Raw genomic sequence first — 16,374 nt, forward strand, 5'->3', positions numbered from 1 at the left:
CTGGACTCGGCCAGCTCCGCGACGGTGAGGTGAGTAGTCGGCACCAGAGCCCCCGGTCTTCCTGTTGGAGGCCGCTCCTCGTTGCAGCCCCAACGACAACGGAGACCCGACAAAGAAAAGGTCGGGTCTCCCGTGCAGGGAGAGATTTAAAAGTTACCCCCAACCCCCCCCCCCACACCACCCCCACCCCCCCACACACATACCCCAACAAAAATAACAAAAACTACATAAAAACATAGACATAAAATAATAAAAACGCAGACGGACTGCAGAGGCCGCTGCTGACGAGAGTCGCGCCGCCTACCAGAGTCCTTGAATCTGGAGTTGTGCGTTTTCACACTTCTGTACCTCTTGCCCGATGTGAGAGGGGAGAAGAGGGAGTGACCTGGGATGAGACTGGTCCTTGATGATGCTGCTGGCCTTGCTGAGGCAGCGTGAGGTGTAGATGGAGTCAATGGAAGAGAGGTTGGATTGTGTGATGATCTGGGCTGCCTCCACAACTCTCTACAATTTCTTGCGATCTTGGATGGAGTTGTTTGTAAATAGTGGATGGGACAGGTACCACACAAAGGCAGGAGCACCAAGAGCTCAGGGCTAGAAGAGGCCACTCGGCCCATTGAGCCTACACTGCTGTTCGAGTGATCATGACTCCATCTCACTCCTGCACTAGTACAATAATCATTTACATGATTCATCCTTTATACAAGGTGATGCCAAGGGGTGGAGATGGACAATTCAATCATCTCCAGGTCTTCAAATTGTCAGATTAAAGGGCCTGTCCCACTTACGCAATTCTTTCGGCGAATTGCCGGCATCCGTCATAGTCGCAGCAGGTCGCTGAAAATGTTCAACATGTTGAAAATCCAACAGCGACCAGAACAAGGCATGACTCTTTGGGCGACTACTCACTCTGTCTCTATGTCTCTATGTTTGTGTCTCTCTGTGTCTCTGTCTATGTATGCCTCTGTCTATGTCTGTCTCTGTGTCTCTGTCTATGCATGTCTCTATGTCTCTGTTATGCATGTATCTATGTTTGTGTCTCTCTATGTCTCTCTATGTCTCTATACAACAATCATGATGTGATTCTGGTTCTGTTTACAGGATCGAGTCTTCAAGCTGGAGTCTCAGCAGATTGGGGACGGCCGATACAAATGTCCCTACAACCCACACAAGCCCTGTGCCTCCACCCTAGTGGGTACGTAACTTTGAACACACTGTTTATACACACCACAGCCTCCAAATGCCCACAATCACCATGCTGTGTCACTCTGTGACTGCAAATTGTAAATAATCACAATATGCAGTGTCATCTTTGATTGGTCGTGCTTTTTCTTTTTCTCTATCTCCCTTGCGGTTGGTGAGTTTGAGAGTTGTCATTACAACGTCCATTGCAGATTTGAACTTCTCTCCCGAAATCACCGCTCCTTCCTCTAATGCCGATTCAGTTCAGTCTAGTTTATTGTCACGTGTACCGAGGTACAGTGAAAAGCTTTTGTTGCGTGCTAACCAGTCAGCGGAAAGACAATACATGATTACAATCGAGCCGTCCACAGTGTACAGATACAGGATAAAGGAATAACGTTTAGTGCAAGGTAAAGCCAGTAAAGTCCGATCAAGGATAGTCCGAGGGTCACCAATGAGGTAGATAGGACTGCTCTCTAATTGTGGTAGGATGGTTCAGTTGCCTGATTACAGCTGAGAGGATTACTGTTAAAACACACAAACCCTTATTTGGGAATATCTGCACTGAAATATCCAAGTGATGGTTTGACTGCAACTTATTGGATGTTACGTGAAATGGAGTAGTATTGGAACAGAGCTACAGATAACAACATCAGTATTCACAACAGAAATCTAACAGAAACATTTCATATCTCTTACACTGCAAGCACGTTAGCGGGAAGCTGAATTAACTGTGTGTCAGTGGGAGAATCATGCTGCAAGCTACTGCTGATTGGCTGCATTTCTCATTTCATATTCTCTTTCTAAAGGGCATTCACTGCCAGATCTAAACCATGGAGAATATAAAGCAGTCACTTTCCTGTGATCCTGTCACAGATTGTATTAGTTTGCTCTGTATTAGTTTAGTTTAGTTTAGAGATACAGCGCGGAAACAGGCCCTTTGGCCCACTGAGTCCGCACCGACCAGCGATCCCCGCACACTAACACTATCCTGCACACACTACGGACAATTTACAATTTTACCAAAGCCAATTAAACTGTACGTCTTTGGAGTGCAGGTGGAAACCGGAGCACCCGGAGAAAACCCACGCAGGTCACGGGGAGAACGTACAAACTCCGTACAGACAGCACCCGTAGTCGGGATGGAACCCGGGTCTCTGGCGCTGTGAGGCAGCAGCTCTACCCGCTGCGCCACCTTGTTTGAACCTTACTGTGTGATGGAAAAGTTAACCTGTAAAAGGAGAGGATTACTCCAGCAACGATTTATTCCAGTGTTCCTTTCATGGTCCTAGTGGTGAATCTGATGTAACATGGGCCAGCCACTCTATTGTAGAGTACAGTGTGGAAACAGGCCCTTCGGCACAACTTGCCCATGCCAGCCAACAGGCCCCATATTCCTCTAAACCTGTCCTATCCATGTACCTGTCTAAATGTTGTGATATGGGTCAGGCAGCACCTGTGGCTGTTTCAGGTGGGGACCCTTAACCATATAACCATATAACAATTACAGCACGGAAACAGGCCATCTCGGCCCTACAAGTCCGTGCCGAACAATTATTTTCCCTTAGTCCCACCTTCCTGCACTCATACCATAACCCTCCATTCCCTTCTCATCCATATGCCTATCCAATTTATTTTTAAATGATACCAACGAACCTGCCTCCACCACTTCCACTGGAAGCTCATTCCACACAGCTACCACTCTCTGAGTAAAGAAGTTCCCCCTCATGTTACCCCTAAACTTCTGTCCCTTAATTCTGAAGTCATGTCCTTTTGTTTGAATCTTCCCTATTCTCAAAGGGAAAAGCTTGTCCACGTCAACTCTGTCTATCCCTCTCATCATTTTAAAGACCTCTATCAAGTCCCCCCTTAACCTTCTGCGCTCCAGAGAATAAAGACCTAACTTATTCAACCTTTCTCTGTAACTTAGTTGTTGAAACCCAGGCAACATTCTAGTAAATCTCCTCTGTACTCTCTCTATTTTGTTGACATCCTTCCTATAATTGGGCGACCAAAATTGTACACCATACTCCAGATTTGGTCTCACCAATGCCTTGTACAATTTTAACATTACATCCCAGCTTCTATACTCAATGCTCTGATTTATAAAGGCTAGCATACCAAAAGCTTTCTTTACCACCCTATCTATATGAGATTCCACCTTCAAGGAACTATGCACGGTTATTCCCAGATCCCTCTGTTCAACTGCATTCTTCAATTCCCTACCATTTACCATGTACGTCCTATTTTGATTTGACCCTTCTTCAGACAGAACTAATATTGACATCAGAAATCAGATCCTTGTACATCCCTCCACATACGCTGCCTGATGAGCTGTGTTCTTGACTTTTCCGCAAGATTCCAGCATCTGCAGTTCCTTGTGTCTCCACCATCGAGCCATTGCTGCCCTGGAACCTCCCACATCCCTGCACAAATTAGCATAATTCACGATGATATTAAGGGAAACAAATTGATGAAAGAGCTTGCATGAAAACACCATGCTCCCTATCGCAGTTTCAATGAGCCATGTCGGTCGAGGATGTTGTGGTCGCCTGCACCTGTTCACAGTTAACGGGACAGCCAACTGCCTCAAAGTGAAGTCATTACTCGTTACTTTAGTTTCCATTTATATTACCTCTGAGACTTCTTGCAATGTCCTCAGAATAAAAATATGCTCCTTTAGAAAGGAGATGAGGAGGAATTTCTTTAGTCAGAGGGTGGTGAATCTGTGGAATTCATTGCCACAGATGGCTATGGAGGCCAAGTCAATGGGTCATTTTAATGTGGAGATTGACAGATTTTTGATTAGTGCGGGTGTCAGGGGTTATGGGGAGAAGGCAGGAGAATGGGGTTGAGAGAGAAAGATAGATCAACCATGATTGAATGGCGGAGTAGACTCGATGGGCCGAATGGCCTCATTCTGCTCCGAGAACTTATGAACTTATGACCATAATATTTATCATTGAATGCTTTTATACCTCAGAATACACGGTAGATGAGGGGGAGATGAGGGGGAGGAGGAGGGGGATGAGGAGGGGGATGAGGAGGAGTGGGGATGAGGATGAGGGGGGATGAGCTGCAGGGAGTTGAGGTGCCAATGTTCTTGCCTGGATTGGTGAAAGTCCCGACACTACACGCCAATGTTCTGGATGTTTCCAGGAAGATCTCTCCTCCCGCTGCTCTGAGCTGATGATGCCACATAAATTGACAGGATGTCTGGCACTCCCTCTCCCTGTTGCTGACTGGTTGTATTAGAGGTTGCTTTATGTGGATGTGGTTTGTCAGTGAACCTGTCCTCCTGCCTCCCTCTATCTGTCCCTCTATCTGTCCCTCTATCTGTCCCTCTATCTGACCCTCTATCTGACCCTCTGTCTCACCCTCTATCTGACCCTCTGTCTGTCCCTCTGTCTGTCCCTCTGTCTGTCCCTCTGTCTGTCCCTCTGTCTGTCCCTCTGTCTCACCCTCTGTCTCACCCTCTGTCTCACCCTCTGTCTCACCCTCTGTCTCACCCTCTGTCTCACCCTCTATCTCACCCTCTATCTGACCCTCTCCACTTTTCCAAGTGTGTTCTTGGAAGAGAACGTGGAACATGGAACAGTACAGCACAGGAACAGGCCCTTCGGCCCACAATGTCCGTGATGTCAAGTTAACCTGATCTCTGCCTCCATATGATCCATATTCGCTGCATATCCACATGCCAGTCTAAGAGTCTCTAGTTATACACCACTATCGTATCTGCCTCCACCACCACCCTTGGCAGTGCATTCCAGGCACCCACCACGCTCTCTGTCAAAACACTTGTCCACACATCTCCTTTAATCTTTCTCCCTCTGATCTTACAATGCGATGTGCTCTTTTAATGTGGGAGTAATTTTTAAAACATGGATTTAATGTTGGATTAATATAAATGGTCAGCATGGATTCTGTGGACCGAATGGACTGTGCTACGCTACTCAATGTGCTGTGCTACTCAATGACTCTCTCGTAAACAGCAGCAGGGGTTCGATCCTGACCACGGGTGCTGTCTGTACGGAGTTTGCACGTTCTCCCCGAGACCTGCGTGGGTTTTCTCCGTGTGCTCCCGTTTCCTCCCACACTCCAAAGACGTGCAGGTTTGTAGGTTAAATGGTTTTGGTAAAAATTGTAAATTGCCCCTAATGTGTGCAGAATAGTGTTAGTGTGTGGGGATCGCTGGTGGGCACGGACTCAGTGGGCCGAAGGGCCTGTTTCCATGCGCCATCTGTAATCACAATCATGACAATCCAGAGCTGGTAGTTTTATTTTATATGCTCTGCAAACGGGGAAGTAACAGCTCTTTGGTCAGCCAAGCCTGAGCTCGTGATAAACTGGACTTGTAAACTGATTTTGTCATGAATTCTGCAGCAGGAACTAATCTGCCAGTGTGTTCTGGTTCATGTGCTGGGGGGAGGTTGCAGAAATAGTGAGTTATGGAACAGACAATGACTTCTTCAAAGGTTTTTCATTTACTGTCAAGAACAGATGAGTAATGATCACCTCTCTCTGCTGTTCCCCTTCATTGCGTTTCAGAAATTGTCTCTGCAAATAACTGATTCCATTAATGTAGGAACGCCAGTGCCAGCCTGGTTCAGAACTTCTATTGTGATTCTAGTGCTCACCACGCACAGCAACAACTTGCTTTATAACACACTACTGGCACAGTAAGGATTCAACAATATTCAGCAATGCACCACATTCGTGGATCATTGAGGCACTGCCAATGCAGACCCAGCCTCAACTTATCAACTCCAACATTCTGATTCATGTTCATAAGTGATAGGAGCAGAATTAGGCAATTCGGCCCATCAAGTCTACTCCGCCATTCAATCATGGCTGATGTATCTCTCCTTCCTAACCCCATTCTCCTGCCTTCTCCCCATAACCCCTGACACCCTACTAATCAAGAATCTATGAATCTCCGCCTTAAAAATACCCACTGACTTGGCCTCCACAGCCGTCTGACAATGAATTCCACAGATTCACCACCCTCTGACTAAAGAAATTCCTCCACATCTTCTTTTTAAAGGAACGTCCTTTAATTCTGAGGCTGTGCCCTCTGGTCCTAGACTCTCCCACCAGTGGAAACATCCTCTCCACATCCACACTATCCAGACCTTTCACTATTTCTCTGCCGCAGGGAGGTTTGTCTCTCTGGTCTTCACCCTGGTCTTCTGACACAACTCCAGAGGTCACATCTCCAGAGGTCACATCTCCAGAGGTCACATCTCCAGAGGTCACATCTCCAGAGTCACATCTCCAGAGGTCACATCTCCAGAGGTCACATCTCCAGAGGTCACAACTCCAGAGGTCACAACTCCAGAGGTCTCGACTCTATCCAGGCCTATCCAGGATGACTCCACCATTGGCAGTGATTTGGCTGCGATGATAGTTTAGCAGGACACCAGGTACCATTATTGTAATTGTTTTCCCCAATGCTTGTGCAGAATGAACAGAGAGAGTGGGTTCAACTGGAACAAGAATCCTGCAGTTATTTCCGTGCCACAGCTCTGCAGTGAGGATGTATGGATGTCGTTAATCCATCAGCTTCATGGTCAGACACTCTGCGCTTCTTAATTGCATTTATATTTCACAAGAATGGCTATACACTGTCAACGCCACACTGAGGCCATGAGTTATGTGCTCAGGGACCAAGGAATGTGACAGATCCAGTCTATTATATCGCAGTGAGGGGATAGAGTCCAAGGTACAATTATACAGCTGGGAAACAGGCCATTCAGCCCACCTAATCCCTGCCACCATCCAGTACCTGTGGACACTAACCCCATTTACCAGCGCTTGGTTCAAAGCCAGCTGTGATTGAGATACTCCTCCAGATGTTTCTAAATGTTGTGAAAGACTCTGCATCCTCCACAGAGAAAAATACTCAAGTTGTGCTTGTGGGGAAAAGGAATAGGAGCCATTAGTTACTCCAGAGCCTTCCTTCCCATATATGCACGAGATCTGCAGCTCTGGGCGGCACGGTGGTGCAGCGTGTAGAGCTGCTGCCTCACAGCGCCAGAGACCCGGGTTCCATCCTGACTACGGGTGCTGTCTGTACAGAGTTTGTACGTTCTCCCCGTGACCTATGTGGGTTTTCTCCGGGTGCTCTGGTTTCCTTCCACACTCCAAAGACGTACAGGTTTGTAGGTGAATTGGCTTGGTGTAAATGTAAATTGTCCCTAGGCTAGTGTGTGTAGGGTAGTGTTAGTGTGCGGGGATCACTGGTCAGTGCGGACTCGATGGGCCGAAGGGCCTGTATCTGCGTTCTATCTCTAAACTAAAAACTAAAGCAATACAATTTAAGAGCCATTCAGACAAATGTTGATTCTGTTTCTCCCTCCATGGACACTGCTTGCCCTGTCACTGACACCATCTCTGATCTCTGTCCACGTCAGGTGGCCAACTCTTCATCGGGCTGTACGGGGATTTCTTTGGAGAGGACCCTGCAATATTCCGCAGCCTGGATTCCCACTCGGTGACCCGGACCGAACATGATCACCGACTACTGAGGGGTAAATGCGCTCACTCTGCAGCAGGTCATCGAAGGCCAGCCAGCGGTCAGGCCGGGGAGGGGAGGGGAGACACAGGGGTCAGCTCATCTGGGCACATCTGGTACTGGCCTTGGTCCAGAGGAAGCCTTCACCTACATCATAGAGTCTAACCACAGGGATGCAGGCCACTCAGCCCACTCGGTCCCTACTGACCAGTAGACACCCATCAGGATTAATTTCACCTTTACTTCTCTTGTACATGTGCCAATAAAGTTTCATTCATTCACTCATTCACTCATTCATTCATTCATTCATTCATTCATTCATTCATTCATTCATTCATTCATTCATTCACTCCTTCATTTGCACACTCACTCACTCACTCACTCACTCACTCACTCACTCACTCACTCACTCACTCACTCACTCACTCACTCACTCACTCACTCACTCACTCACTCACTCCTTCATTCATTCAGTCACTCACTCCTTCATTCATTCACTCATTCATTCATTCATTCATTCATTCATTCATTCATTCAGTGCGTCCCAGGTACTCATCGCTCTCTGTGAAAGAAAATCTCCCTCCGATCAGCTCCAACTCCCCTTCCCCTAAATCCATGTCCACTGATATGTGGAGACATTTCTTGCAGTTGACCCTATCTATGCCCCTCATAATTTTACATACTTCAATCGTGCCATTTACTGCAGATGTCCTGGCCTGGTTAAACTTCCACAAATGCAGCCCTTCACACGGATCCAACTTACACTGCTTGACCCACTGTTGCCATTCAGATTCAGATTCAGATTCAGATTCAATTTTAATTGTCATTGTCAGTGTACAGTACAGAGGCAACGAAATGCATTCATCTCAAGCCTGTAGTAGATGGATTTCACTGTCCAATAGGCCATTAATTCTGGCATCATCTATGAATTTACTGACTACACCAATCACACAGACAACAAACAACAGTGGTGTCAGCAACAATACTTGAGGTTCTAGGCCTCCAGTCTGACAGCCCAGCCTCCACTACCACCCTCATCCTCCTTGGCTGGTTCAGCCAGGATTCCAGGTTCAGTACAACAGAGAGATAGGGTTGGTACAGTGGAAGGCCCAGTTCCAGAAGATATCTCCGGCAGCTGGTCACCACCGCACTGATCCAGGGACAATATTATTCTGCCACTGTGTCACCAATGTGAATAATCCCGTTTGTCACCAGAACCCAAGTTTGTTGCAGCTCAGCTGATCGCTGACAACGAGGACAGGGACGATGACAAGGTGTACTTCTTCTTCACGGAGAAAGCGCTGGAGTCGGACACAGGCGGCGGCGACACAGCCATCTACTCCCGAGTGGCGAGACTGTGTGCGGTGAGTGAGTGAGTGAGTGTAGACTACACTTAAACACCCACGCCCACCACACTAACACCCAAACACCCACCTACACACCTCCCAATCAAATCCCAGCTCAACATTGCAAGGGAAGTGAATTTGAATCAAACAATGACATCAGTAATGTGTAGTTAATCCAGATTCAGGGACAGTTTCATCCCGGCTGTTATCAGGCAACTGAACCATCCTATCACAACCAGAGAGCGGTCCTGAACTACTATCTACCTCATTTGTGATCCTCGGACTAATTTTGATTGGACTTTGCTGGCTTTACCTTGCACTAAGCGTTATTCCCTTTATCCTGTATCTGTACACTGTGGACGGCTTGATTGTAATCATGTGTTGTCTTTCCGCTGACTGGTTAGCACGCAACAAAAGCTTTTCCCTGTACCTCGGTACACGTGACAATAAACTAAACTGATGTGAGCTAATTTATGGAGTTTGTGTCTGAGAAGATCCTTCAGGATGAGAGGGGACTGGAAGAAAGTGGAAATCTAGATTCCCAGATGGTTTGCATTTCATGCACAGACCATGCGAGTCCATCAGACGAGTTTCTGAAACCAATGCCTCCCGATCCAGGTTGTTTGGAGTGAGTGGAGCAGCTGGGACAGTTTATCACTCTCCCTGTTTCCCACACACTTTAACCCAACACTTGTTTCACTGCAGCTTCTGTATGACACGGATAATGCAAGCTCAGTATAAATTATAAAACCTACAGGAAAATGTACAAGATAGTGAAATAGAAACTACATTTCCCCTTCATTATTGATGAGGATCCTGACAGCAGCAGCTCAATGTAAAGCTCAGCCTTTCCCACCAGATATTAATCATCAGTCAAAGAAAAATCCAGGTCTTAATCACCTGAGCGCAGGAACGGTGTAAACAGCTCAGTGACCGTCCTCTTACACCCATTACACCCAGTCCCCTTACACCCAGTCCCCTTACACCCAGTCCCATTACACCCAGTCCCCTTACACCCAGTCCCCTTACACCCAGTCCCCTTACACCCAGTCCCCTTACACCCAGTCCCCTTACACCCAGTCCCCTTACACCCAGTCCCCTTACACCCAGTCCCATTACACCCAGTCCCCTTACACCCAGTCCCCTTACACCCAGTCCCCTTACACCCAGTCCCATTACACCCGGTCCCATTACACCCGGTCCCATTACACCCGGTCCCATTACACCCGGTCCCATTACACCCAGTCCCCTTACACCCAGTCCCATTACACCCAGTCCCATTACACCCAGTCCAACTGGTCCCAGTCCAACTGGTCCCATTACACCCAGTCCCATTACACCCAGTCCTCTTACACCCATTACACCCAGTCCCCTTACACCCAGTCCCCTTACACCCAGTCCCCTTACACCCAGTCCCCTTACACCCAGTCCCCTTACACCCAGTCCCCTTACACCCAGTCCCATTACACCCGGTCCCATTACACCCAGTCCCATTACACCCAGTCCAACTGGTCCCAGTCCAACTGGTCCCATTACACCCAGTCCCCTTACACCCAGTCCCCTTACACCCAGTCCCATTACACCCAGTCCCCTTACACCCAGTCCCCTTACACCCAGTCCCCTTACACCCAGTCCCCTTACACCCAGTCCCATTACACCCAGTCCCATTACACCCAGTCCCATTACACCCAGTCCCCTTACACCCAGTCCCCTTACACCCAGTCCAACTGGTCCCATTACGCCCAGTCCCATTACACCCGGTCCCATTACACCCAGTCCAACTGGTCCCATTACGCCCAGTCCCATTACGCCCAGTCCCCTTACACCCAGTCCCCTTACACCCAGTCCCAATACACCCAGTCCCATTACACCCAGTCCCCTTACACCCAGTCCCAATACACCCAGTCCCATTACACCCAGTCCCCTTACACCCAGTCCCATTACACCCAGTCCAACTGGTCCCATTACACCCAGTCCCATTACACCCAGTCCCCTTACACCCAGTCCAACTGGTCCCATTACACCCAGTCCCATTACACCCAGTCCCCTTACACCCAGTCCAACTGGTCCCATTACACCCAGTCCAACTGGTCCCATTACACCCAGTCCAACTGGTCCCATTACACCCATTACACCCAGTCCCATTACACCCAGTCCCCTTACACCCAGTCCAACTGGTCCCATTACACCCAGTCCAACCAGTCCCATTACACCCATTACACCCAGTCCCATTACACCCAGTCCCCTTACACCCAGTCCAACTGGTCCCCTTACACCCAGTCCAACTGGTCCCATTACACCCAGTCCAACTGGTCCCATTACACCCAGTCCAACTGGTCCCATTACACCCATTACACCCAGTCCCATTACACCCAGTCCCCTTACACCCAGTCCAACTGGTCCCATTACACCCAGTCCAACTGGTCCCATTACACCCATTACACCCAGTCCCATTACACCCAGTCCCCTTACACCCAGTCCAACTGGTCCCCTTACACCCAGTCCAACTGGTCCCATTACACCCAGTCCAACCAGTCCCATTACACCCAGTCCCCTTACAACCTCACCCTCCTCAACACAATCTGCCTGTCTGTCAGCGTATAGCAGGTTGTGAGGCTGGGGGAAGGTGAGAGAGGGGCCGGAGAGAGAAATGATTTATTTCATTCTGCGAAAAGCATAGTGACTGTCTACCCCAAACGTTCTGCCCATTATCCAACCCCCTGAGCCCTGAGTAGTTAATTACCCTCTTGTTATTTGCAACAATGATGGGTTTCGGTGGAAAGTTTGCAATAACTAATGTTGATGATCTTACAGTTTAGTTTATTGTCACGTGTGCTGAGGTACAGTGGGAAGCTTTTGTACTGATGAGTGTTTTGTTGCTAATTGATGATGTGTCTCTCCTCAGAATGACGTTGGAGGACAACGAGTTCTGGTCAACAAATGGAGCACGTTTCTAAAGGCCAGGCTGATCTGCTCGGTGATGGGACCCAATGGAGTTGAGACACATTTTGATGACATGGGTAACTATCTCTACCTCCTCTTACACCCACACCACACATTCACTGCTGCACCATTCAGGTGGAAGTCAGTACGGGCTTTGTCAGATGATTCATTCTGGAAAACAGCAGCTGAAGGAAATCATAGGTCACTGAATGAGGACCTTCTGCCCATCGAGATGATGCTAGTTGTTAGAGACTGATCCAGTGATTCCCTCTTCGAACTGGTAAAGTTCAACTGTGTTAAAGATGGGGTCCTGACTGTAGACTACAGAGGGCGGCACGGTGGTGCAGCGGGTAGAGCTGCTGCCTCACAGCACCAGAGACCCGGGATCCATCCTGACTACGGGTGCTGTCTGTACGGAGTTTGCACGTTCTCCCCGTCACCTGCGTGGGTTTTGTCCGGGTGCTCCGGTTTCCTCCCACACTCCAAAGGCATGCGGGTTTGTAGGTGAATTGGCTTGGTGTAAATGTAAATTGTCCCTAGGTTAGTGTGTGTAGGGTAGTGTTAGTGTGGGGGGATCACTGGTCGGTGTGGACTCGATGGGCCGAAGGGCCTGTATCTGCGTTCTATCTCTAAACTAAAAACTAAAGCAATACAATTTAAGAGCCATTCAGACAAAACTATAATGTTGATTCTGTTTCTCCCTCCATGGACACTGCTTGCCCTGTCACTGACACCATCTCTGATCTCTGTTTGTAGGTTAATTGGCTTTGGTAAAAATTGTAAATTGTCCTTAGTGTGTGTTGGATAGTGTTAGTGCGCGGGGATCGCTGGTCGGCGCGGACTCGGTGGGCCGAAGGGCCTGTTTCTGCGCTGTATCTCTAAACTAAACTAAACTAATCAGACGTGTATTCAGTGGCCCATTCTGCCAGGACTAATCGCTAGATTTTGCCTGTACTTGAAGCTTTTCACTGTACCTCGGTACACACGGCAATAAACTAAACTAAACTACTTCCAGTTCTGAAACTTCCCGCAGCTTCCCATCACTAGGAGATCATTCTCTAAACCCATCCCACCTCTAACCAGGTATCTTTTTGTAGTTTAGTTTAGAGATACAGCGCGGAAACAGGACCTTTGGTCCACCGAGTCTGTGTCGATCAGAGATCCCCGCACACTAACACTATCTTACACACACTAGGTCCCATCTAGTCAGTGCAAATCTCAGATTAGCCCCAAATATTAATCTACTGATGGAGATGCTGTAGATTCAACAGCTGGTTTGTTTCTTTCATCTGCAAGAGATGAACGATCTACATGGTCCTTGGACACAGTGTCAAACTCCAGTACACATTTCTCCTCAGTACTAAATCAGTGTTTTGACACTTGCAGATTGAGACACTTGATCAGTAATTTATATACAACTGTAATCAATAGTTTCCTGTTTTTTTTTCTGTTTTACAGAGGATGTGTTTCTGTTACAGACCAGAGACCACAGGAACCCTGATGTTTACATCTTGTTCAGGAGCACGAGGTAAATAGTTACCTCCTCCACATGCCAAGGATTGCCCTGTACACCCGCTGGTTCATTTCACATGAAATTCAACAAAACCTAAACAGGAAAATTCAACGGTTTTAGCAGCACATTGGACAGACTTTCAGACAGAGGAAGCTCCAAGGGTTAATGGGGTGAAACGGGAATATTATATTGAGATAGAGGGCGAGCTATGATTGTGTTGAAAGGCAGAACAGTCTTGAAGGACCGAATGGCCTCCTGCTGTCTCGAGTTTCTGTGTTTATGTTTTGAAGATTCAGTGCATATTTGCAAATTGTCTGATCTCCAGAAAGATCATCCCCAGCACCCTCTGCCCAAGATGCAAATGCCAACACAGTCTTCACGGTGAACTTAGTGTCCGTCCCAGCCAGCCCAACATGTGATTGTCCATCTATCTCTCTCTCCACAGATGCTGCCTGACCCGCTGGGTAATCCCTCATGTTTCACATCTCCATCCACATGCTCCTTAGTTCCTTTCTGTCTCATCATAATGACGTTGGTGGGACACTCTTGGTCCCCCCTATCTCCACCTTGGTCTCCATGCTTGGTCCCCCATATCTCCACTCTTGGTCTCCATGCTTGGTCCCACCCATATCTCCACTCTTGGTCTCCATGCTTGGTCTCCATGCTTGGTCCTCCACTATCTCCACCTTGGTCTCCATGCTTGGTCCCACCCATATCTCCACCTTGGTCTCCATGCTTGGTCCTCCACTATCTCCACCTTGGTCTCCATGCTTGGTCCCTCCCCTATCTCCACCTTGGTCTCCATGCTTGGTCCCACCTATATCTCCACTCTTGGTCTCCATGCTTGGTCCCCCCTATCTCCACCTTGGTCTCCATGCTTGGTCACACCTCCATCTCCACCTTGGTTTCCATGCTTGGTCCCACCCATATCTCAACTCTTGGTCTCCATGCTTGGTCACACCCATATCTCCACCTTGGTCTCCATGCTTGGTCACACCTCCATCTCCACCTTGGTCTCCATGCTTGGTCACACCTTCATCTCCACCTTGGTCTCCATGCTTGGTCCCCCTTATCTCCACCTTGGTCTCCATGCTTGGCCCTCCACTATCTCCACCTTGGTCTCCATGCTTGGTCTCCATGCTTGGTCCCACCCATATCTCCACTCTTGGTCTCCATGCTTGGTCCTCCACTATCTCCACCTTGGTCTCCATGCTTGGTCCCTCCCCTATCTCCACCCCTTCCATTCTTGGCTGCTCTCCGGGATTATCTTGGAGTCTGTTGTTTGCCGATGGTTGGCGTGGTCCCTGCATTCTTCCAGTGAATATTGAACGGTGTAAAGTGGAGACCCCAGTTGTACAAAAGGAGCTTTGTTGTTGGAAATGTTGGGAATGATAATTAGGATGAGTGGGTTATAGTCTGTTTAGAGAGTTCTCACCCAGAGAGTTGTGAATCTGTGGAATTCTCTGCCACAGAAGGCAGTGGAGGCCAATTCACTGGATGTTTTCAAGAGAGAGTTAGATTTAGTCTTTGGGGCTAACGGATCCAGGGGATACGGGGAGAAAGCAGGAACAGGTACTGATTCTGATGATCAGCCTTGATCATATTGAATGGCGGAGCTGGCTCGAAGGGTTGAATGGCCTACTCCTGCACCTATTGTCTATGTTTCTATGTTTCCATGTTTCTAATACATATTGAATAACAGGATGAGAAAATGACCAAGTTGTTAGCAGGGTAATTAAATGTGTCAATATGTGTAGCTCTGGCACAGCTAGCTTTCATAGAATAACATTGGAGATTGTAAACCAGGCTGAATGTAATAAAATACCCCGGAAATGGATCTTTTGCCCATCTGGTAAATGGGAGGGAGGTGTTCAAAATAACAGGAAACAAAAGGTTAAAGATAACTCTGGGAAAGACAAAGATGAAAGCTCACAGAGATATTGATCAATGATGTCTATTTCAGGTCTACAAGTAACCATTGTGTCATGAGAATATAAAATGCTGTAGGTATTGTGGAATCTCTGAAACACTTTGGGTTCTCTTAGAGTGTTTCTCAGAGTGTGCACTGTTAAACCTTCAATAAACCAATGTCAGATAGACTCACCACGGATCAATGATCTGTTTTATTTTCTGTCCGTGCCTATCTAAGTAAAAGGCAAAGACAGAGTACGGATGTAGCACGAATTTCCCTCGGACAAGTTTTAAAATCAAGTATTTAGACAGTATGTGAATGGCTGTGATCTGGGTGCTTAGCTGATGGTGATGCGTGTGTGTGTGTGTTCCAGCAACGTCTTCCAGGGCTACGCGGTGTGTGTTTACCACATGGCTGCCATCCGTGAAGCCTTTCACGGGCCCTTTGCTCACAGGCGTGGGCCGGATTATCATTGGGGAGCCTATGAGGGCAAGGTGCCGTATCCAAGACCAGGCACCGTGAGTAGTAACATTAAAATGAACAATGTCAATGGGCTTTCAATGGTGTTGCTATTGTCACACGTGCTACGTGCTAACACATTGTGAAATACTCTTCCTTACAAACAGTCCAGTAGAATATTGCCAACCCCCCAATTAGCAAGTGTACAGAAATAGTCTACAGAGCCCGCTTGCAAGAGGGGCCATGTGTCAGCACCATTGTCAAAGTCCACGCTACAGCTCTTATGAGCGGTGCCAGTTCCAGGCGAGTCCCAGGCTGCTGCCGGGCCTCCAGTCGTCTCCTTCCATGGAGGCCACGTCGCTCTCTCTCCTCTCGTCTCTCCTCTCCTCTCCACGTCGCTCTCTCTCCTCTCGTTGCCCGTCCACCTTTGTTCCCTGTGGGGTGGGTGCCTCCGGCATCCAACCTTGAGGACATGGTGGGCCCCTCGCCTCCCCAACCAACCTCA

General features: G+C 48.1%; 1 protein-coding gene across 2 annotated transcripts in view; it reads left to right on the top strand.

The window, feature by feature from the left end:
• The window catches only part of sema3e (semaphorin 3E), a 53,465-nt gene that overhangs the window by 27,567 nt on the left and 9,524 nt on the right, over positions 1–16,374 (top strand). For both annotated transcript variants that reach the window (XM_033040221.1, XM_033040222.1), the window contains exons 5-10: positions 1,102–1,195; positions 7,596–7,712; positions 8,912–9,060; positions 11,948–12,062; positions 13,444–13,513; positions 15,784–15,928. In XM_033040221.1, the coding sequence (XP_032896112.1) occupies positions 1,102–1,195; positions 7,596–7,712; positions 8,912–9,060; positions 11,948–12,062; positions 13,444–13,513; positions 15,784–15,928 (690 nt within the window). The remainder of the gene's footprint in view (positions 1–1,101; positions 1,196–7,595; positions 7,713–8,911; positions 9,061–11,947; positions 12,063–13,443; positions 13,514–15,783; positions 15,929–16,374) is intronic.

The sequence above is a fragment of the Amblyraja radiata genome, chromosome 21 (genome assembly GCF_010909765.2).
Source record: "Amblyraja radiata isolate CabotCenter1 chromosome 21, sAmbRad1.1.pri, whole genome shotgun sequence".
Classification (NCBI taxonomy): domain Eukaryota; kingdom Metazoa; phylum Chordata; class Chondrichthyes; order Rajiformes; family Rajidae; genus Amblyraja; species Amblyraja radiata.